Source organism: Lissotriton vulgaris, chromosome 9, assembly GCF_964263255.1.
Source record: "Lissotriton vulgaris chromosome 9, aLisVul1.2, whole genome shotgun sequence".
NCBI lineage: Eukaryota > Metazoa > Chordata > Amphibia > Caudata > Salamandridae > Lissotriton > Lissotriton vulgaris.
This window is the reverse complement of record NC_141697.1, coordinates 656,986,563-657,011,065: the sequence shown is the minus strand read 5'-3', so window position 1 is coordinate 657,011,065 and position 24,503 is coordinate 656,986,563. Positions and strand designations below refer to the sequence as shown.

General features: G+C 46.7%; 1 protein-coding gene across 2 annotated transcripts in view; it reads right to left on the bottom strand.

Annotated features, from left to right (window-relative positions):
• Positions 1 to 24,503, bottom strand: part of YIF1A (Yip1 interacting factor homolog A, membrane trafficking protein) — a 135,793-nt gene that overhangs the window by 71,921 nt on the left and 39,369 nt on the right. For both annotated transcript variants that reach the window (XM_086938361.1, XM_086938362.1), the window contains exon 4: positions 14,711 to 14,815. In XM_086938361.1, coding sequence (XP_086794487.1) covers positions 14,711 to 14,815 — 105 coding nt within the window. The remainder of the gene's footprint in view (positions 1 to 14,710; positions 14,816 to 24,503) is intronic.

Sequence of the window (24,503 nt, the reverse complement as noted above, 5' to 3'; positions counted from 1 at the left end):
CTTGGCCAAGAGGGCCGAAACTTCCTCCTGCAGGAGCCGCAAGTGATCCCCCGATACGCGGTGGTGTTGCGGTGGCATGGCTTGAGGGTTCGTCTCGAAGGGGAGGGAGTAGCCCCTTCGGACGATCTGCAGCACCCACCTGTCCGAAGTGACTGTGCGCCAGTGAGAGGGGTGATGGCGAACCCTGCCTCCCACCGGCGTCACATGGGCCGAAAAGCACGGACTAGGAGGACTTAGAGGCGGGTGCTGCGGGGGCAGGTGTGGACTGGCTCCGCTTGTTCCCCCGACCGCCTCCACAGCGGTTTCCACGGCCGCCGCCGCGCTGGACGACAGTTTGCGGCGAGTGGCTGGCGGCACGTGTGGTGACGCCCCTTCCTTGGCCACAAAAGGAGCGAAAGGCACCCACTTGCTGGCGCGGGGCCGAGAGGCCCAAGGACTTGGCCGTAGCCCTGGAGTCCTTAAAGCACTCAAGCGCGTGGTCTGCCTTGTCGCCAAAGAGGCGACGGCCATCGAACGGCATGTCCATGAGTGTATTCTGGACGTCTGCCGAGAAGTTGGCGGATCTCAGCCAGGCGTGGCGTCGTATCGCCACCGTCGTAGCCATCGCTCTGCCCAGCGAGTCAGTAGTATCCAATCCGCACCTGATGGAGTACTTCGCTGCGTCCCGGCCCTCCACTAGGGCTTGGCCGAGTTTGGCCCGTACCTCCAACGGACACTCTGGCAGCACTTCCGCCACCGTTTCCCACAGAGAGTGGGTGTAACGGCCCAAGAGGCATGCGGTGTTGGAAGACCGCAGTCCCAAGCTAAGGGACGAGAACACCTCTTTGCCATAGGCCTCGTACCTCTTGGATTCCCGATCGGGAGGAGCCGTCGGAAAGGCGGTCTGGGAGTTAGAGGCCTGGATAACCAGACTCTCGGGGGTGGGGTGGGTGGACAGGAAACATGGGTCGCCCAGGGCCGGGCGGTGGCGTCTGGCCACGTTCCTATCTACAGGCGAACCTGTAGCGGGCCTGGACCAAGTGCCCAAAAGAACGTCCGTCAAGGCCTCATTAAACGGCAGCAGAGGCTCCATGGAGCATGACTGCAGCTTAAGGACCTCAGTGAGGAGGTTAGTCCTCACGGCCGCGACGGGGAGCTCAAGGCCCAAGGCCTTGGCTGCCCTCGTCAACACCACACTATAAGTTGCACCCTCCTCCGAAGCCACGGTAGGAGGAGAGACAAAACCAGTGTCTGGAGAGGTGTCCAGGCCACTGGCCTCCCCAAGCTCACCTGTCCAGTCCATGTTAGACTGACACTCCCTGGTCAGAGGGTCCTCAGACCCCTCCCAATTCTCCTGAGATTCAGGGTCATAAGTGAATGGGGTGGGTTCATAGAATTGAAATTCTCCGAACGGCATCGAGAGTGGCGCCGGCAGGCGTCGACCCGACGTCGGAACCCAGTGAGAGGAGGCATCAGGGACGGCGCCGCCCGAGGACGGCGCCGGAGGGGACACCACACGGACCGACGCCGGGGAAGGGGGGGTCGTAAGGTCCACCGGTGACGATCCATCGCCCGACGAGGGCCCAGCGGTGCCCTGCGGCGCCGGGCCCGAAGGCACCGACGACGCCGGGGCCGCTGTACCCTGCGGCGACGAGCCCGAGGGCAGCGGCGGGATCGTGGAGCTCTGCGGCGCGGGGCCCGAAGGCACCGGCGGCGTAGAGGCCGAAGCACCCGACGGCATCGGGGTCGTAGCCCCCGACCCACTAGGGCCCCCAGACGGGTTCACTGGGCCCGAAGGCGCCGCGGAACCCGTCGGAGGAGAAAGGGACCTCATGGCCATGAGGAAGCGCTCGATCTCCTCCGGCGTCGCGTTCAGACCAGGGACCGGGGGGTATGGGGCCGAACGCGGCGCCCGCGACTCACGAGGAGCCGCGTGGGCGGTGTCACCCGAACCCCCGGCCGCGTCGCGCGAGCGTCGGGGGGGGGGGGGGGGGGGGTCAGAAGAGCGATGATGTCTCTTCGACTTCTTATGCTTCTTACCTGACGACTTGGACCCGGAGGAGTGGCGCCGACTCCCGGAGCTGTGACGGCTCCGTCCCCACGACCGGTCCCTCGACCTCCCGTGGGACTGGGACCGGGACCTCACACGGCGCGGGGCCGACTGGCGGATCTCGAGTCACCTGCGGGACCGCTCCCGCCTGGCCTTCCTCGAGAGGGCCCGACAGTCAGGGCAGGCCTCGTCGTCATGGTCGACGCCCAAACACATCAGGCACAAGCGGTGGGGATCCGTGACCGACATGGTACGGTCGCACTCGTCGCAATGCTTGAAGCCGGGCATCCCTAACGGCACCGTCGGAGTCGTAAAGACTTCGAAATGGATCAAAAAAGATCACAAAAGTTTAGTCAAAAAGTGACTAGGGAACTGCTCTTTCCAGATCTGCGCTGACTGGCGCGGAAAAAAGAAGAACTGACGTCAGCACGCGGAGGCGGTGTCTAAGTACTCCGACGACGTCATCACGGCGCCCACAACGGACGCGGAGCCGCAGACGACGCCTACCGACGCGCAAGGGTACTGCTACGCAAAACTTTCCGGATCCAGTCTGACGCCTGGGGATATTCTAAGGTAAGGAATCTATCACTAACGTGTCTCTTTCAGATTCATCCTATACAAACCAGCTAGGTCTCTCCCGTCCTCTAACTCCTTGCTGATAGCAATTCCTATATGGCGAAGACCAGGCTGGGCCGGACTCTGAAGGTTATGCAGAGGAATGCTGTGCTGGGTGAAGGCCATTGCCGATTGCCTCCTAGTTGGTGTGGAGAGCTGCCAGGTGGGGCTTGGATTAGGGGTACTTGTGTTGTAGGAAATATATAAGATTAACACACTGCAGAAAATATAAAACAGGAAAATATAGCGGAACAAGCCCCAGCAGAAACCACACAGCTTTTTGTGGGTAATTACCAATTTAGGCTCAAATCCCCCATTGACACTAGTATGGTGAAACGGTCACTTAAAGATACAATGGAATAAACAAATAAAGTGTGCGGCCGGTGGGTGTCTGCTCTGGTGGGGGAGCCTGTGATAATATTAGATTAGGCTGACTGGATCCGAAACTAAGGAATAATCTGCATGTGTAGCCTTGGAGGAACCGAAGAAAACCCTCTGGGGGCGCTTTTGAGTGCTGGGGTGCTCCGCCGAAGGAGATGCAGGCACAGATCACATGTCGGAGAGGGCCCAGAAATACAAGCATTGTATGGGTGTGCCCCGTCCCTGAATTATTATTCCTGGAATTGGAGGGGTGCAGTTATACTAGCATACGACATCGGCACGCAGAAGGTAGAGCCTGCAGAACAAATCGGCACAGTTGTAGGCTGCTTTTCTACATTTTGGGAAACACTATACAGGAGTCGGCCTGTGGGGGTCAGAGCCAGCAGAGGGACTTCATAATGGGCAAAGCTGACTGGTCGTGAACAAAGCTAAAGTTCAATTGGCATCTGCAATAAAGAAGATCGTGCCTTACTGCTGGTGGATATGTATGGCCCAAATTATGATGATGATCTTCAGTTTTATGACTCTCTCGGGTCGTTTCTCTACCAATGGCCTGGGTTTCCAGAACTCGGGAGAGGAGATTTTGATTACATTCTGAACCCCAATTTAGATCAATCTAAGGGTGCCCCCAGGCGTCCCTCTGCAGTGGCGTGCATCATACTAGACATGATGGAAACGAAGACCCTAATGGAAGTACGGAGACATAGTTTCAGCCTTGGGGGCTGAATACACTCATTCCTTGTATACAACATGCACACCAGTATAGACTTCTGGCTGATCTCCAAAATCCTGGTGACCAGGGTTCAAGACGGTGAACCCCTCTACAGGAATTATTCAGACCATTCCCCAGTGTTGCTGGTATTAGAATATGGAGGATGGCGGATCCCAGCTTTCACTTGACGTTTCCCACCACACTTTACTAGATTCAGATTTTAGGGCCGAGCTAGCACAGGCTAGAGAGGATTTTTTTTAACACAATGTGGGATCGGTTGATCCCTTCGTCACATTATGGGAATCCTTTAAAGTTTATATTTGAGTGTTCATGTTTTCTAAACATGCAGTGGTCCTTCGTTCCTTAAGGAGTCATCTAATCAGGTTTGAAAAGGAAATAGAGTATATGGAAAATTGATTTCAGAACACAAAAGATCCCCACATCCTAGTGGGCATAAAATTAACACTAGAAGACTTTCAAAAGATAGTCAACGCGGAGGTAAAACACATGGGTGAATATGCAATTTGACTTTGAGAACCTAGTACTTTCCTGAGGCGGAAGCCAGGAAAGATCGACACAGATTACCTTACCTGTTCTTAAATTTGTTTTTAATACTGCTATTTGCACTCCGCCTTCTTACCGCTTTAGTACCCTAGTCCCTTGCAGCCGAATAGGCGCTGCCGCGGGATGCACTGGGGGTAAGCCGCCATATTAGTGGTACTTTCTGGGTGCGGACCAGTTGATTGGAACCTCCTGCCCTCATCCTGTATAAAAGACATTCGTCATCCGTCCGCGCAGCGGGCGCGCCAGCGGTGCGCCCAAACGGGCCCAGGGGCCATACCCCCTGGTCAAAATCTTATGATGCGGGTTACATATTCTGCAGATCGATTGCTCGCTCTCAGGACCTTTATTAAGCAGGGCTGCATCATTCTCGATATGAAAGATGAAGTCCCTAGGTCCTGCCTGCACTGCACATTCTTTGTGGAGACTCCTCAGCCATGTCGATGCTGTATACCGCGCACCTTGCCTTCCTCAAAGACTACTTTTACGTTCCTCAGTCTTAATTGCCGTTCCTTAGCCAAGCACAAACGTGAGATCTTGGATCTTCCGGTTGAAGAGTGACCGGACGCCTTGTTTCTCACTGAAACATGGCTTCATGACAGCTCTGGCCAGGACATTGCTGAAGCGTTGCCCTCCTGCTATGCCATCGTTAGGCCTAACAGAACTGGAGGAGGCATTGCGATCATTTTTAAGAAAAATTTTCAGTGTCTGCTTGACGCTATCACCTTAAGCGATTGCGAGGCAGCTCATTTCAAACTTGCTCTCCATCCAAAGTATACCCTTACAGGACTTTTGGTTTTCCGCCCTCCCGGCTCCGCAAATACTTGGTCATCAAATTTCTCAGATTACTGGAGTTCAAAAGTATGGTGGCTATGTAATTTCCTGATTCTTGGTGACCTAAATATACACATGGAAGACTTGAATAATAGTGCTGGCAAAAACCTAATTGCTGACCTCTCGGCCATGAAGGTTGAATTACACAATTGTGGCCCCACACATAAAGGTGGTCATTTACTTGACCCCATTTTTTCCAACCTCCCCCCATGTACAGTGTCTCCCTGCATTACCTGTCCATTGGTCCAACCACTTTCTCATTAGATTCACCCGTACATCCACGGGCACTCTGTTCCATCCTAGAGTTTCTGCGACTACCATCAAAAGGGACTGGAAAAAGCTCGATATCGCTGCTTTTAAAAAGATTTTAGACTTACATCTCCCCACTGACTTGTACAAGCTGGAGGATATGGAAGCAGCGGCCTCTACAACTAATTTGTGGCTCTCTGAAGCCATCAACATCTGCCTTCCTTCGTCTCATAAGAAACTGGCCACCCATAAAACGCCCACTCCATGGTTCAGTGAACTATTGAAAGTTGATTAGTCCAACTGCAAAAAACTAGAACGGATCTGGAGAAAGGACTATTCTCCTATGGCAGGCCTCGCCTATAAAAAAAGAACTGAAGCGTTATCACAGAACGTGCGCCCAGACTAGGGCCAACTACGTCGCTAAAACTATTACTGAAGCAACGAACAAATCAAAGTGTTCTTCGGTCTAGTCAAGGATCTCACACCGTAGCTAAACCTCCGCCTCTTAATAGCAAACAGTGTGATGAACTTGCACGGTTCTTTACCACGAAAATTGAAAAGATTTATCAGGACATACTTTATCAAAATTGTGGCAGCACTTCTCCTACGCTGGCCACTAGTCTTAGTGACATGAGTCATTTTTCCATTCTTACTCACCCCCCTCTACTCTCATGGCCAGAACTCAATCCTGTAACCCTCATGGAGATTTTGTGCAAAGTAAAATCAGGCTCACCCACCGATCCTCTCCCCATTCCTATTCTTCGACTATTAGATACACCGCAGCTCTCCATGATCTGTTCAACACTCAACCTTTCTATAAATGTTACAGTCCCAGCTTGCTGGATGCATGCTATGGTGACTCCCCTGCTGAAGAAGCCAGATGCCGATACTAAAGTCCTCTCAAATTTTCGCCCTATTTCGCGGCTGCCTGCCTTTTCTAAAGTCTTGGAAAGGCATATTCATCATCACTCAGCCCAGTTCATCGCCACCAACAATCTTTTGCACTTTCCCAGTCTGGTTTTCGCCCAGGCTTCGACTGAGACTACGCTTTTGGGCGTTACCGAGAATCTTCGTCTTATGTTAGATAGAGGAGACACAGCTGTACTGATCCTACTCGATCTTAGTGCGGCTTTCGACACTATTTCTCATAACATTCTCCTCAGATCCCTTGCTGCTATGGGCATTGGTGGCAAAGCCCGAAAATGTCTGACATCTTTGACCAACTGGACCTTTCAGATTTTCTCACATTCTTCGACCTCCAAAACCTACTCTTCACCTTATGGAGTACCTCAGGGCTCGATTCGCAGCCCTCTCCTTTCTAATCCATATGTCACTCCCTTGGCTTACATCGCGGACCGTGCGGGGCTTACTCTGTTCACCTACGCTGACGATTCTCAAATCGTTTTTTCCCTATCTCAATCTGACCAGGCCTCTTCCTCCCTCCTTCAGTCAGGACTCAAGGAAATATCCACTTGGTTTAACCTACTTAAACTGAATGGAGGGAAGACTGAGGTTGTGGTCCTCAGGCAAAAGCAAGACCTTTGGAGCTCCAAACACTGGCCATCTGAAATGGGCCCCTTTCCATCTCCATCCGAGCACGTGCGCAACCTGGGAGTGACTATAGATAGAGGGCTGACAATGCAAGCTCAGGTAAACAAAGTGGCTGCCATCTGTTTCACAATTCTGCGCTGGTTAAACCCATGCGCGCTACGCGTTTTCCCGCTGTGCGCTGACTTTTTTTAAATCCCGCGGTTCAGCTCGTCAGGAGCGTCGAAGGGGTTAAAGAAAATGTTTTGGATGCTGCCTAAGGACACCCAGAGGTCCATAATTAACGCCTTGGTGGCCTCGCGGTTGGACCATGGAAACATACTCTAACTGGGGGCCCCCAAGGCAGTCATGAGGCGCCTCAAACTGGTTCAAAATGCTGCTGCACGTTTACTCTGCGGCTGCAAGAAAACCGATCACATCTCAGGGCGCCTCCGAGATCTCAAATGGCTTAGAGTGGAGAGCCTGGTAAAATGTAAAGCTTTAAGTTATATGCACAAAATTTAGACTGGAAGTGCACCCAGCTATTTGCAAACTCTTGTAAAAACCTACTCTCCTGCAAGTCCTCTACGCTCTTCTTCACAAGGTTTTTTCTGCGTGCACAAATACAGACTCTCAAGAATGGGCGGCAGGTCCTTTTCCTTTCAAGGTCCCAGACTCTGGAACTCTCTCCCTATTGAAATCCGTTCTGAGAACTGCTACGGTCGTTTCCGTAAAGCCATTAAAACCTGGCTATTTAATCAATAAATTACTGGTTCTCTGTGTCATGCGGCTCTTGTCTTTGTTAGCGCCGGGAAACCCTTTTTGGGTAGCTGTCACGCTCTACAAGCTAAATAAATAAATAAATGCGATAGCACATTCATATGGGGAGCAAGACCATCCAGGAGAAGTTCAAGCAGGAACACTAAGACCCAAGAGATCTGCCAACATGATCTTAGAAATACTAAACGATGAGGAACAGGGTATACATGGCGCCGACGAAATCATATAATGGTACTGTGGTGATTATGAAGTGCTATACAGCTCAGACTCCCTCTTGATAGCGAAGCCATAAATTATTTTTTGACTCATACAGCGATACCCTCGTGGACCTAAGAGCACAGGGAACACCTAATGGCGCCACTAGGGCCCGCCAAAATTAAGATCGCTGTTCAAGAGATGCAGTTCGGGAAAGCACTGGGCTCTGATGGCTTAACTGGCACATTTAATAAAGCTTTTCTAGATCCATTACTCCCACACTTAATGACATTATATGAGTAAATGGTGAGGATGGGCATGATGGCCCCTACAATGCAGGAGACTGTGATAGTCGCATTGTTAAAACCCGAGGAGCAACCCAACCTCTGTGCTTCCTACAGACCACTGTCTTTATTAAATGCCTGGCAATGCTCTGGGATGCAGGTGTTCTGGCGAAAAATATTCTAAGAACTGGGGGCTTTAACTGGTACCGGTCTGGAGCCTATCCCAGGATTGGCATTGTTAAAATGCGACCTAAGCACTGAGAAAACAAATAGACAACTGGTAGCTATTGGCGATGAGGTGGGTCCAGTGACGACCGCAGAATACGGGCATGCAGACATGGTTTACTGTAACACACAGGCAGACACATATAGTGCTCTACTCCCACCCCAAATCAGACCCAGAAATTGCTGGTGCCCTTACCAATAATATTTGAGAAGTTAGGAGACGGGTGAGAAGAAAAGTCAAGCAATAAGGCCAACTGAAAATGACGGACGGTGCCTTTTACAGGATGGGCAGGTATATTCCTTTAAAAATTGTAGCATACAGGGATGTGCAGATACCACTATGTATGATATGTAACAGTGCATTAATGTAGTAACTTCATACACGGTTGGGTTTCCTTTGATGTCTGTACATGAAATAGTCACAGCTGTAATGCTTTCTGTAATGAGTATCACGATGTAGTTGTCAACACTGCCCCTGACCTCGATCTAATGTCTAGACATGATTTTGATGTATGCCATTACCCATGTATGTATAAGTGCATTAGATACCTGGTTGTAACGAAAGTTTGTTGTACTGTATCGAAAATATTTTTTTTAAAATCGAAAACATTTTTTTAAAATGGTAGTTACAACAGGATCCCTGCCTTTCATAATGTGTGCTGAGGCAGGATATACTATAGCAGAAGCATGATTTCTGAAGGCATTAAAAGGTATATTTTTGTATGGATCCTTGGACCTAAATAGCAAACCCCCAGTCAGATAGGTTAAGAAAGGCATTCACAAATGTTGTTTACATGTGTTGCATCCACAAATGCGGCTTATCACATTAATTCCTGCCCTCCTGGCTTTGCCAATACTGTGGAAAAATTGAAAAAAGGTTGCTTTCAGTTAAGAATAGATATAGAAGTTAAAGGATTGAATAACTTTTCTGCCATATAATAGTGCCTCATGCAGTCTAAAGGAAACACTTTGTGTAACAGTGCACTGATAAACCAAACATGTGTTGAGTGTAATGCTCCCCTAATTTTCTCCCTTGATCATTTAGGTGTGAAAGTGTGAGATGTACAGGACCAGTAGAATTCCTGATGAAAGGTTACAAAGCTACAGGTGTGGGTTGTACAACTTCCCGTAGTGGTTAATGGGGCTGCACACCTGCTAAAACTATTCATGTTCAGGAAATTGTTTCACAGGTTGCGATGGGTACCTTGCTCGTGTTGGGTTATGCATTACACTAAGAGTTGAGACTTATGTTGTACTGAGGATTTGATCAATATTGTCCATTAACTCCTATGGGCTGCATATTGGATTAACCCTCGTGCGCAGACACCTTCCAATATACTTGAAATATTGAACTGTGTTAATCAAACGCTCACATTGCTTGAAGGACAATTTTCTTTGCTAGATGATTTCTTTTTTTACTGTTAACATATCCTCCTAGTCTAATGAAAACTGATAGGAGCCATACAAATCAAAGGGCGACGTCATGTTGACTGAGCAAAGGGATCCAGCGTAAGTGAACAACATGTCAACAGATTCATAATTACCCTTGCCAGAGTGTCCCGAGTTCTATCCTTCAGAAAGAAACAATTTTACGCTAATGATGTACCACTCGGTACAATGAGAAATGCCTACTTTGGGTGGATAATAAGTAACAAGGATATTTATAGACATACGTTGATCTGCCTGGGCTTCTTACCTTAGCAGGCTGCTGAACAAAGGTGAAAAATTCCCTGTTTTTTGCACGCATGACCACTGAAACAAATACAACTACTTTTTTACCAGATATTATTATGAGGTGTATAAGGAATATTTTAACTTGCCACCAACAACCGTTGGCCTATGTCAGCGTACGCTGGCATTCATAAAGATTGTAATGCTGCTAGATGTCTATCATGAACACCGTGGATCAAATTTTTCAATCCATATGCTAAGCATCAGACACATTATAAGCAGTGTTTAGCCCCTCAAGTTTTTGTATTTATTGTTTATTATTGACACTTGAAGGCTTTATTTAAATTGCCAAATAAATTGAATGAGATGTATAAAAGGCCAAGCTAACTAACCTACAGCCATCCACAATAACAGACAGGAACCTGGGCTGTGGATAGGAAGACCTGGTCAAGCAGTACGGAAGATGTGTACGGGGTGGCAGGCTCACAGTACTATAACAGAGAGGCTTTTTACGAGGGAGTCTATAAAATTCAAGTGCCACAGGTGTGCTATTTGAAGAAATTAAGATTGTTTTGCTTCTGACTGTAGCTATGATAAACGAAGTAAAACTAAAGCTGGAGCAGAGAGGCAGACCACAACAGTCAAAACGGCACACCAGTAAATTCAGTTCAAAGCAATTAGGTAACAATTCTTGTGCACTTACACCATCTTTGCTGGTCGGTGTTTTGGTCACAGCATTCTGGTAGGAAGATATTTAAAATGGAATATCGGGAAATACCTTCTGTTCTGTGGGAGACTGTCATTTGTAGGTGTGGATTCTACTTAGAACACATTTTGGGAAGAGAACTTACATTAATAATTTGGGCCACAGTGTATTTGTTAAAATAGGAAAAAAATACAGATTATCTTGCCTAAAATGTATATTGTGTGCCTTTGAATCTGGTTTATGTATTAGAGAAAATACTGATGGAACTTACCCAAGAGAGGAACGTCAATACACTGCAATTTAATGAATGCTTTTCTCAAGTTTGTACTTAAGCTATCCTTTACTAATTATTAGAACATTGGAATGTTGGGAGCTCCATTGATAACAATGGAGTGCTCTGGGCTTATAATGGCTGGTATTTATTTATTTATTTTATTTATTTGTAATGCCCACAGATACCCACATAGGGTTTCCCGGCGCCAGGGCTAAGAGGTCAAAACACAGAGGGCAGCAACTGTCAAGGACCACAATTATTTATTAAAAAGCCAAGTTTTAACGTTTTTCTTAAAACTGGCAAAATTATCCTCCTTCCGTAAGGCTAAAGGGAGGGAGTTCCAAAGAACTGGTCCCAGATGGGAGAAAGATTTTCCCCCCACTCGGGCCAGTTTGAACCTGGGAACCACGAAATTTGCTCCATTTAAAGAACGGAGATTGCGTGCGGGAACATGGGGCCTAACCAATTTTTGCAGGTATTTTGGTGCGGTCCCTGCCCTGATCTTGAACATGTATGTCAAGGCTTTGAACCGAACTCGGTTCTCTACCCTCAGCCAATGCAGGTCCCTCAGGTGCTTCGAGATCCTTGCTGTCCTAGGAATCTTACACAGCAACCTGGCTGCGGAGTTCTGGACCAGCTGCAGTCTCCTGGTCACGGCTAGATTGGAACCCAGGTATAAGATGTTACCGTAGTCAAGCCTAGATGTAATTAGTGCATTGACTACGGTCTTCTGGGTATCCACAGGCAGCATCCAGATAATCTTCCGCAGCCATTTAAGGATCGTGAAGCAAATACCAGCCACTTTATTAGCCTGCTGTTTCATCGATAATGAATCATCGATGCACACCCCCAAATTTCTAGCCGGGGTGGGGAAGGCACCCAGAGATGGCGGCCAATGGATGTCCTGCCACAGATCTCTATTTTTCCCCAGGAGAAGAATCTCCGTCTTCTCCCCGTTGAGCTTCAGCTGGTTCGTTGACATCCAGCTGAAGATTTCCTGAAGGCCCAGATTCAGCACAGAGGGGGATGAAGACTCTGAGTTGGTAAGGGAAAAAATAATCTGCGAATCATCCGCATAGGTCATAAATTCTAGACCTACCCGCTCTGCCAAATCGGCGAGGGGGCGGAGATACAGGTTAAAAAATAGCGGGCTCAAAATTGAGCCCTGAGGCACGCCGTGGGGTGACAGAAAAATGTCCGACTGGGCATGTGAGGACGAGATCTGAAACGTCCGGTTGCTCAAGTAAGATCTAATCCAGTCCAGCGCTGTCCCTCCGACACCATCCTCACTCAGCCTGACAAGCAGTCTGTTGTGTGAGATGGTGTCGAAGGCTGCGCTTAGATCAAGCAGAACAAGAGCAACCGTTTGCCAGTCGTCCAAAAGTCCCCTGATCTTCTCCGTGACTCCCAGGAGGGCAGATTCGGTAGAGTGGCCTGCCCTAAAACCCGACTGGGAAAAATGGAGTAGGTTGTTATTCTCCGTGTATGTTGAAAGTACACCATGGATGTGCTTCTCCAAGATTTTTGAGAACGCTGGCAGCAGGGATATCGGGCGATAGTTGGCCAGCACCTCTGGATCAGCTGACGGCTTTTTCAACAGAGGGCTGACCATGGCGTGCTTCCAGGACGCAGGGACGATTGCCAGATGAATGGAGGCATTTAGTGTTTCGGCAATAATCCCCAAAGCACCATCGTCCAATTGGCTCAGAATGTTAATTGGGAGAGGGTCGCATGGAGAGCCCGATTTAATAGAAGTGGCTAAGGATTTCAGGGTGTCCAAGGAGATGGGTGGCCAGGAGTCAAGCCGATTTCCTGATAGGCTTTCTAGGGGAGAAACTTCCCTGTCATCCCTCACCGGAGAATTAATGTTGGCAAGAATAGTCTCGATCTTTTCCACAAAATACGTGGCAAGATCTTGACATTTTTGAGGGGTAAGGGGACGTGCAGCTGCCATAGAGTTTGCTCCGGCTAATTCTTTAACTGTGTTAAAAAGGGTCCGTGCTTTATTGGCTATAAGCCTGGAGCTCCAACATTCCAATGTTTCTTTGTTCATAGCTCTGGACAAAGGCTTCAGGGAACCTGAGGGGATTCCAAAAGGCTTTGTTTTTTTTGTTAGAACATTCTGTCCTCTAGTGACCGAATGTTCTAATAGCCTTATAGCCCTTCGTAGATGGGCTATACCGCTATTAAAGCCCCTCTCCCTTGTTAAAGGCCCTCGCCTTCGGCTCGGGGCCTTTAACCGTGGAGAGGGCCTTTAATAGCCGGTATAGCCCTCTACGGCGGGCTATAAGGCTATAGTGGTTCATGGGGATTCTGTGCAACTCTAAACACAACAAAATGTCCGGGTCTGAGAAGAGGGGTTACTTGAAACCCAAGATGTTGGCGAAGTATCCCTTTAATGGGACTAAATCCCACACCCACCAAAGGCTTCATTATCGGGATTCTCCTCAAATTGCAACAGCAGGTCATGGTGTGGGCTATGATTCCCACTCGAATTGGGAGGAGCCGTTTGAAGTTTTAGTATGTTATGATGTAACCCATTAGTGTCAGTTGTGTGGTGAGGGTAGCATAGTGTAGTAAGGGCAGTGGTGTCAAAAGAAAAATGTAAACCACACTTTTAAAACTGACTCCAAGGCAGAAGTTATGCTTTGTCGTAGTCTGGGTCAGGATTAAAAATTAACGAATATGCAAGGAAGAAATAAATCCCGGCGATGTACCATCCTATGGTTGACATGCTTCTGCCCTCACTGCCTGCATTCATCAGGACCTCTAACAATTAACTTATGCCATCTCAAAAGATGCCAAATAGTGCATAAAGAGAAAAACAGAACCAACAAAATGAATCCTTAAAGAAAGTGGTCACCAAACAAAAACCTCATCATCAGATTCACTTTTCAACGACTCCCAACAGTCTGGTATAGAATCTCAACTCAAAGAACCTGGCGAGAGGCTCAGGGTGCACACAGTTTCACAGGCCCCTCTGAAATTCCGTGTCTCGCAGGTATTGAGTATTTGAGGAATATAAAATTAAGTGGATCAATATTTAAAAATGTGATCAGTAAAGTGTACTTTGGTACCACTCATGTTCTTATGCCATTTAGGATGAAACGCAGATCAGCCTTTGACCTATGCTTATAAGGATTGCAATTATATGCACATGTATGCAAGCAAGTTAAATGTCTTAATTTTATTTTTGAGTGCATTTGCTAGCAAAACAGAAACTTCAGATGGAATGCTGGTACACCCTTCCTGTGCTTCAGTCCCAGATACAGGAAAAAGGACTAGAGGTAAGAGGGAAAAAAATGCTAAACTATGAAAAGTTGCATGGAAATACTAAACGCAAACATCCTTGGAGGCATTTTTTTTTTAAAGAGAAAAATACAATTTCCAGAAACTGCACGGGCTCTGTTCCTTTTTGTCCCACATGCACAAGACTTTTGCTCCCTTCTTCAGTAACCAAAAATATTGCTAACTATTTTCCATAATGGTATTGTTCCTAAAATATCCTTGAATCGGCATCTCTTTCCTTCATCACCTCCAGATTCATCTTTCGATTTCATCCTCTGTGACCCCTGTATCTCACATAGAGGGCAACGCTGATAGAGAACTAATTAGTTCCGCAAATAGAATGTTCTATGACTTGTCACAAACGGACACAGTTCTTTACCTGATGGGTGTATGGAAACATCAGAAGGGCCAGCTTCTTCATCACATATGTGGTGTCAACAGCAAAAAAATACTTCAGCCGATTGATGGACATGAAACGGTTGATCTGTTCCAAGAGGCAAAAGAAAAAAAAAAAACTGAGACTCGTCTACAATTTTCCTCAATTTAGAATTGAAGAAGCACAGTATCATACCAAAATGTTCAGTTCTGCTCTGGGGTGGTTTTACAAACAGGAGAGATGCAAGACAAACAAAAAGAGGCAAAGCCTTACAGGGGTCTCAAGGTTTTGGGTCTGGGTGGACACAAGACATTCAACCATCCCATTCCAGATCGAGTTCCATGATCTTGCAATGTTTCACAAACCCCTTCGAGTACAGTGGGTATCTGCCAGTTAGCAAGGCCTGCACTACATGAATACAAACACATCACCTTTTCTGCAAACCACTCCACTTTCCAGTAGGCACACTAAATATTTTTTCAAAACTGGTTTAGAGAGGAGGGGGTGGGGGAGGTCTATAAGACATCAGAAACAAAAAAAATACAAATACAATTTCACAGGCAAAAGACCACATTAACAAGGGTTGGCATAGGCAAAAGGTCTCGCCTTTGGGACCTTAAACGTTTTTAGCCATGCACCACATTATCCTGGGTGCTTAACATTTACAGGTTTTGCTACGCATTTGGTGGCTATGTGGGTGGTGTGTCAGGGAAATTGCAAGCAAAACAAACGTACGCTTGTAGGCTAACTTTCATATCATTGTAGATTTTCAACTGCTCACATGTTAATCGATGCGGTGATATGAATCTGTTTAACCAGATTTAAAGTCTGCAGCAGTAGATTAAAAACCACGACTGCTGTTAACATATATGTTCTTAAATGGCAAAGAATGTAGTGAATAATGTTCAAATTGTTAATATGTTGGCATTTTCCGGCAAGGGTTGAAAGGAGCCAGAGCAGGTGAATGATGATCACACTCAATACAGCCCGCAGACAATATGCGAATTAGTTTAGCACCCACATCCCCTCCCTCTTCCTCCCAGGAGCCTATGCAAATAGTCCCTCGCTAATTGGCCTTTGACGTCTTCAGCTCTGAGACAGTAATCAAGGAAGGCTTTTACAGGAAACAGAGCTCCACAGGAGTTCCCTGCTATAATATACACCACTACAAACCCGGATTTAGGCATATTTCCCAGCAAGGAAGTGATTTCTGAATGGCTAACTTCTACAAACACATTTTTTAGCAAAATAGTGCATTCATAGATTAGGTTTTTAGCCCTCAACCAAGCTGGTACTTTAGAAGTCCGGTTTTCCGAAAATGCAGTTATGCAAATGGAAAGAATCGCAAAAGTTGTGTCATTGTGGCGTAGTCTATGAAGTATACCCTAACAAACATGAAGTGCGGTGCCCCGCACATACCGTCCACCTCCTGTTCCCAAAGGAGTGTAGATACGCAAGACATGCATGATACTAAATGTCTGTTTATAAATATACATGTCGTATTGTACTTTTCCTTTTCAGATACTCATTGTGCACGATCTGTAAGTAACAAGATCCCACCACACTCACAGCGCACTTTAGGGTGTGCGCTGATATACACCAGTGGCCTCAAATACCTTTTTTTAGCCACACACTCCATTGGTCCTGAAGAAAGCCTCATGAATATCGCAGCAGGCTGAAATTAGTAGACCCACACTTTAAGGGATATTGAGGCACATTCCCACCTCCACCATGCATATCTAGACCATTTTTTTTTTACTCATGCCCTAGGACCCTTCTATTAACACATATATAAGGGCATTTCCTGGAGACATTTTTATCATTTACTTTCACTTCTCATAGCACTTCACTTTCCACGAAATAACCTGCTCCGCTGTAAGTCAGGCATTGAAGCACAGCTGGATTGCACTCGGCAATCCAGCTGGACCAAGAAGATGAAGCATGCCACCTACTAGGTAGGTGGGTGAGGGGTTTCCAGAGACAACCACTTGTTGTCTGCGTTCATCTATCAAGGTGAAGGTCGAAAACCATGACCTCAACCTGTTAAGGACTTGTCCACGATATTTTTGTGTAAACACACAAAGGAACCAATGGGAAGCAAGAGGCTGGATCAATGCCAATAGAGTGGATACAGCATGCCTCACCGATCAGTGCATACATGTCGGCTCTAGGCTTGACCTAAAAAGTAATGCCCTATAACTGTTTAAAATATTTTAGAATACAAAAACTACCCAGAACTATTGAAGCACCCTCCTCAGTCATTTTAAGTGGAAGGTCAACAGCCGATTGTGGCGATTGACCATCAGTATAATAAACAACAAATCTGCTTTAAATACCAAATTCTCAGACATAAAAAGAATGATATAAGGGACAAGTACTCCATGTTAAGCTGAAATTGCAACCTGTAAAGACAGATCTCTTGTTTCACGTTTTCCTTCGGTAAGAAGCCTTAACTCCTGCACTTCAAATCCACCCCGGTCCTTAGCCTCCGGAGCCCATTTCGTCAATCTAGTTCAAGTATAATCTAAAAGCATGAAAAATAATCGCTACCTCAGAATGTATAACTAAGGAATCTCTAACATCTTTCTGGGATATTGACTTGAGGGTGGCTGGGTAATCAAGGGTATTATTGATACTGCAGGACACTGGGTTTCTGTTGCAGTAACCCCCCCTCCTCCCCCCACACTTTGTGCCAGACTACTGATGTACTTTGACTTTATGTGGCCTGGGTCCCTAACCAATCAGGTTACCAGGGCCCATGTTCTTTCCCACAAACCGTACCTTGTAACCCCAATTGGCGGCTCTCTGGCCACAGGTCAGTCCCTTGTAAACAGTACCATGCGTACCAAGGGCACTGTGGCCAAGGAAGGCCTCCAAGGGTTATAGCACTTATCGTGCCACCCTTCTATTCCCTTTACCTTTAAAACAAACACACTGCCACCATTGCAGGCTGCATGTTTTGGTGCAGAACAAAGTGAAGTGTCGACATGGCACACATTCCTGTGTGCCATGCCTACACCCTACTGCCCTAGCATAGGTCAGCCATCACTCCAGCTGGATGCACTATACAGTGGTGAGGGTACTGGTGCATGAGTAATGTACCCCTACGGTGTCTAGACCATTTTAAGTGCAGTAATGCCATTAAGAGTATATGGTACTGGGAGTTTGTCATGACAAACAGCACCATATAGCTTTACTGAAAACTGTGAAGTTTGGTACTAAACTACTTAGCACATTAAACGCACACTGATGCCAGAGTGGAATTTAATGAAATATTCACTCGGAGGGCATCTTCGAGATGCCACGTGAAAAATGACCAGCCTCTGGTGGAATCCCCGACTTGTTCACACCAGCCTGCCAACACAAGAGATGTTTTTGGACCCCTGGGATGGGAGCCTTCGCTCCCAGAGTCCAGAAACGAAGCCTTTACTGGACGGAGGTAGTCACACCTCCCTAGGTTAGGTACAACCATCTGTGGCTAGGGAGCTTCAAAGGCCTTGCTGCCTTTGTAATGCGACCCCCAAACTCTCCTGCTATCAGAAGCAGGCCCCCTACCTGTCTTCCCTCCTTTTCGGCGAGAAGATAGGTGGGAAAAATTGGAGCAGCCTAGAAGGTGTGCCCACCTCTGCCAACCCTACCCCTCAGGTGGGGAAGGAGAGGTTAAGCCCCGACTTCAGTGCCCGCCATCTTGCAGATGCCAGGCGCTCTCCAATCAGGATTAGAGACTGTGCCCCCACGTGGGGTGAGCAGACCATGGGTATAGTAAACCGAAGGTTATTAGTCCTTTGGCTACTGACCCAGAGAAACCTAAAATGCCCCTTAACTACAGTATTTAGGGGGAAGCCCTGAACCAAGAAGCCAGATTCCTGCAACCTACAAAAAAAACACGAAAGGAGATGCCCAGCAGAGGAGACTGCAGAAAAGAACTGACTTGGCCCCAGCCCTACCGGCCCGTCTGCAGTATCCAGAGATCTTGAGCCAAAAGTCGCCTTGTCCTGCAGCCAGCGACCTCCGGAATCCCTGTGAGGACTGACTGCTTTCAAGAAAGACCGGATCTCCTGTGAACGGCAGCTCTGTTCAAAAGAAATTCCCAAGGCAGACTCTGAGCCTGCTGAGGACGAAGAAACCCGATGCCTGCAACCACTACTGCACCAGACGCCTACGGTCCGAATCAGAGTGGCCCACCGGTCCCAGCAAGGTCCCCCAGCGCTCCAGAGTCCGAACCAACTGTGGGTTGATCCCTCTGGGACCCCCCCGCCGACATCGCCTGCAGCATCTGCATGGAGACCACCCCCCAACTGCAAGTGACCCGGAAAAGTGAAATTCGACCTCAAATGACACACCTGCATCCAGCCGCCTTGCACCCTTGAGAAGAGAAGCCATGGTGCACCTGCTTCCTCGAGTCCTCCAACTGACCTGCCCAGCGGTTGGTCCTCCCGGAGGTTTTCCTGGACCGAGCCTGCAGCCAAAATCCAAAACCGGCAACTCCGATTGAAAACAAAAAGGCAACCCACGCCAAAACAGCACCCTGCCACCCCTGTGCCGCTGCGGGTGCACTTTGGGTGCTAACTCTGATCCCCCTATGCCCTGAGCCTAACACCAGGAGCTTTGCTCCCACAACCTTGTGGCCTGCTCGGGGGCAGCTACCAACCATAGGCACCCTATCCCCCACTGGGTAACATAGGGCCTTAGCACTCTGCACCCGGCTGCGCTAGTGCCTCTGGGTGTGTTTTGAGAGTGCATCCTCAACCCTGGGAGAACCCTGGTTCTAACCCCAGAATGCCAACTCCCACAAACAAGCACTTACCTGCAAATCGTTAACTTCACTTCCTCCCATAGGATTGCATGGATTGCTTATCCTTGAAAGAATTTCTAAGTGTGGAGTTGGTTTGTATGAAACATTGGAAAACTGTAAATGTACTAAAAGTGAATTACTTATCTTTTGTCTAAAACAAAATGTGTCAGTGTGATATCTAGGCATATCACACTGATTAGCAAAAGTAACTTAAAAAGTAATCTAAAAAGTAACGTGCACAGTAATCTGTAAAGTAATTGAGAAGTAAATTCAAACTGTTGACTTACCTGTAATTCAACCGTGTTTGAAGCTGCATTCAACTGTAAATCACCGAATAAGATTTTGTAAAGTATTATTTCACTTACCTGCACCAGGCTTGACTCTAGAAATAAAATAACTAAATATTTTGGTCCAAGTTCAGTCTGAGTGTGTGACATCATTTCTTGCCCGAGTGTGTACAACAAATGCTTAACACTACCCCCTAATAAAGCCTTCCTGCTTGCCCACACTAACACAAATCGAGAGTAAGGTGCTATCTACTTTTACCTCTGCCTACCTTTGGGGTTCCACTGGACTCTGTGCACACTATACCTCATTTTGGTATAGTATATACAGAGCCAGCTTCCTACACATACCGAACAGAGGCTTTATCCCAGGGTGGCCGCTAAACAAGCCTACGCATCTGATGAAGGGGGCTCTAGACATGGCGGAGGCTCAGAAATCTCCTCTAACTGTAGTAGCTGTTGATGCAGCTAAAGCTTTTGATAGGATCCAGTGGGAGTATCTTTGGGAAGCCCTTAAGAGCTTTGGATTTCCCTAAAATATAATACATTCAATACAAAATTTGTATAGGTCCTCCATAGCAAGAGTATTGGTAAATGGAGAGCTCCGAGATCGGTTCCACACATCTAGAGGCACAAGATAGGGTTGCCTCCTATCTCCCCTCCTTTTTTATCTTTATATCGAGCCCCTAGCGCACCAGATTAGGGCAGATACCACCATAACCCCATTCAAGTCAGCTGGATTGTAGGTTGAATTAGCATTCTATGCGGATAATATGGTAATATATTAATAAATAAGCAGTCTGCAATACCTAGTTTGATGGCGAAGGTTGAGCAATTTGGTAAAATATCTGATTACAGGGTTAACATGGATAAAACTGAAGTTAGGATTGGAACCAGGGAATGATCAGACAGGGGGCGAAATCCCAAATGAGGTACTTGGGAATTGTAATAACTCAGAAAATGGAAGACATCCCGCAGGTCAATTGGAAAAAAAGTGAGCCAAGAGGTTGAGAGACTCCTAGCAAGATGGTCTAATTGCCACTTATCTATGGTAGAGTCAAACTGATTAAAATAATTATTCTCCCAAAAATCACCTTCCTTTTCAATTCTATACCCCTTACTTTCCAGGGAGAAGGCATTGCTAAGTTGAAGGGTAAAATCAGGAGTTTTATCTGGGCTGCTAAGGGTCCTAGGATCGCTTGGGTAAAATGGAGGAGAAAGCTGCGGGCGGGGAGTTTGGCTCTTCCTGATATCTGACGTATTGTTATGCTATCCATTTTAAGAACTTTCGTATGTTGGTCAATAAACCAGATAGATCCTCTATGGGCAGGCTATAGGAGGCAATGCTTGGTGGACTATGGCAGAGTCACTTTGTTAAAATAAGGAGAGCCGAAATACTTTAAAAAAGTCAGGTTGAAAGTTTTGAAAATGGCATTAAGAACCTGGGTATATTTCCAAAAAGAGGTTTCGGATATGATTTTATCCGTCTTAGGCACCAATCTAGGATTCCCTGGGCACTCAAGTCTGCCTGGTGGATCAGCTAAGTTGACCTTTAAGGTCAGCTGGTCTAAGGTGTTAGGCAGATCTCAGGGCAGGTTTGGGTTTGGTGGAGTGGGATATGTTGAGGGCATGTACTAACGGTCAGCTAACGAGATTCAAATACTATCAGCTACAATCATGGTGGGCAACCAAAGAGTGGGTACAAGAGGAGGAGGAGGAACCATGGCTTGAACAGATGATGAAAGTGGCCTCCTACAGAAGAAAGTGTTAATTCGGTTTTGGGCCTTTCGAGGCAGAAGACAAGAGAATGCCATTTGGGAAGGGGGGGAATTGTGGATGGAAACTTAAGACTGATATGGCAAGCATCTTTTTCCACATTATATGCGGTGGGGAAATCTGCCCCACTGAAGAGAAACCATGTATTTACCACACAGGGTCTACTGGTCACCAAGTAAGCTCTCAAAAATCACTGGGAGAGAAATTGGATGTCCAAAGTGTTGTAAGTCCCCAATGACATATGATATACACATGTTTATGCAATGCCCAATGATTACCCATTTTTTTATCTCTGTATGCAACTTTATCTATGAGGTGACAGGATACCAAATAGAGGTAAGCCTTCAACTTATATTTTTTGGGCTTAATCCGGATACAGGTTTCGAGGCAAGGTCTCCTATAAGGAAATTTGTTTTATGTGGTTTTGCTGGCAAGACAAGAGATTTTTAGGCTTTGGAAATTTGCTAATGTCCCACTTTCTTCTTACTGTGTTAAAAATAGGAGGCATACAAGTCAGGTGGGGATAGCTAGGGATCCCCAAAGCCTGGACAGGGTCTGGGTACATTACATAAATTGGAAACAAACTAACGGGTCCAATGATTAAGCCATATTTGCCAGGCTCCCCTGTTTTTTCTCCTTGCTCTCTGTGTTTGGGGGAGATCACCATGGACAGCAATATATTTGCCGGGGCAGACCACCCATTCCTTATAAGAGATGAGAGGTGCCCCAGCAAGAAAATGATGGCAGGATGATGACAAAAAGAGAAAATCTCTAACACCCAAAATGTTCATAGTTAAGAGGGGCCATTTTCTGATTTTATATAAAAAGACCTGTTCAATCAATTGGACATAAAAAAATGCATGTCCAGATCATGTCATACAGAGAAGCCAGTGGCAACATGTAGACATGGAGGGTGGACAGAAAGAGCTTTTGGGGATATATAACTATTCGTGCACTTTCCAGTAGCGGCCCGTGCTTGGACGAATGGCCGGGCGAGGTGCATAGGCGTTGTGAAGGGAGGGGGAGGGGGGAGCAAAATAAATAATAAAAAATAAAAAAAACCTTACTTTTAGCCGGCCGCACCCCTCTCCTCGGCTTCAGACAGGCTCCCAGAATGCCCTGCAGCCAATCCTGGAGCTGCTCTCACATAAGAGTAGCTTCAGAATTGGGCTTAGCAACCTCGATCAGAACTCCAGGTCAGACAGAGTCTGTGCCTGTTCTGTCCAACCTCAGCATTGCAGCTGGGGTTGGAGAGACGTTCACTGCGCATAATGGTTTGGGAAGTGCACTACCACTCCCCTCAGTACTGTCACCCCCCCAAGCCCCGCCTCTAAGACTCAGCAGGAAAGGAGGAATAAAACTTTTTTCTCTCCTTTCCTGACGTTTTTGAGGGGCGGACACTTCTCCCCCATAGAGCAGGAACTGCTGCTAGCCCGTAGAAAATCTGCTGAATTGATTGGGACAATTTGAAGTGATCATGGTGTCTAAAGGATACAGCACCAGACACATACAAGGCCAATAATACATTTTCTGGAATGTTAGACACTTGTTTCTCCTACAAATAGAATGGCAATATGATAGTGTGCAATACGCACAAGCCCTTTGTTCTGTAGTATAACCAGCTAACAAATCATGCCGGGCTGGCATAACAGACACAGTTGTGATATACCCCCTTCAAGAAATAAAAATAAAAGTGAAGAAACCCTTTCCAACACCAAACCTACAATCTACAAACTTTTTTTTAAATACAATATAAAAGAAATGCAGCTCAGCCTGAAAGAAAGCCAGGATTCAATAATCCTGCTGGTTTGTGATAAATAGTGCACTGCAGCAAGAGGACAGCTCTCTACAGAGGTGAGGATTGCGAAAAAGACCTATAGATTTGTCAACCCGAAGGACATTACTGTCTTTGTTGGAAGAGGCACAGGGAGGCGAGTTATAAATGTGGCGGAGTAGGTTGAATTGTCTGCAATGGAACCTCAGCAGAGATGATCTAACCAACTGGAGTTGGGTAGCAGGCACACAGATTGGAATCAGCAACATTGCAAAGCCCCTGTGCTAGGAGGTAACCGTGGGGCAAATCAGTATCCTAGCATATGGTTGGCCTACGCCATTCTAATGTGAAATAGAATTTTGGATCGCATCTTAAGCCATTGATCATGTTTGCAGTAAATGTGGGACTGTACTGATTTTACATGTGGCAATAGCTTTGTTTTTTCCTGTGTAGGAAAATCTTCCATAAAAGGCCACGCTAGTGGAGGAATTGCTATTTTGCTTAAAAATAACATCAATTGGAATCCAAAATTATTTCTTCATCCTACAAATGTATGGCTGCTTGAAGCCGACCATGTTCAAATGAGCGAGGAGGGATGTCCTCTTTATTGCTTGTAGATTTGTATATCCCCCAGGTAAGTCCCAGGATAGTTTAGTTGACTTCATGTTTTCTTTAGCTCCTAACATCAGTTTTTTGGAAGAATGCCCTTTGGTTAGAGTTGTAGGGGATTTTAATTCTAAGGTATGAAATTCAGCATGTATAACTTTCTTCAATACCGAAATGGAGGATGCCTGGTGTATTCCCGATGTGGTACTGCAAGAAAAAGTTACGAGATATGCAGGGCTTATTTTTCCTCGAAAGTCAGAGACTGGATGAATTTGTTTTTTGGGATGGCAGATTCCGTGAATTTTCTCCTGCTTCCGATACTTTTCATCCCCAGAGTGGTCAAGCCTTAAATCGACTATATGGTGGTGTCCCTTCAAATGTTTAGTGCTTGTTTCCAGTTGGAGACCAGAAGAACTGATTTAAGTGATCCTAGTATTCCATTGGTGTTTGTTGACTTCGAGCTTAAGGCTGTTGACTCTTGGAATTCCAAGAAGGATAATGTTTATAATAAATCACTTTTTGGGTGCTGTTGAAAAGTGGATTATTGGTAGTAGCAGATAC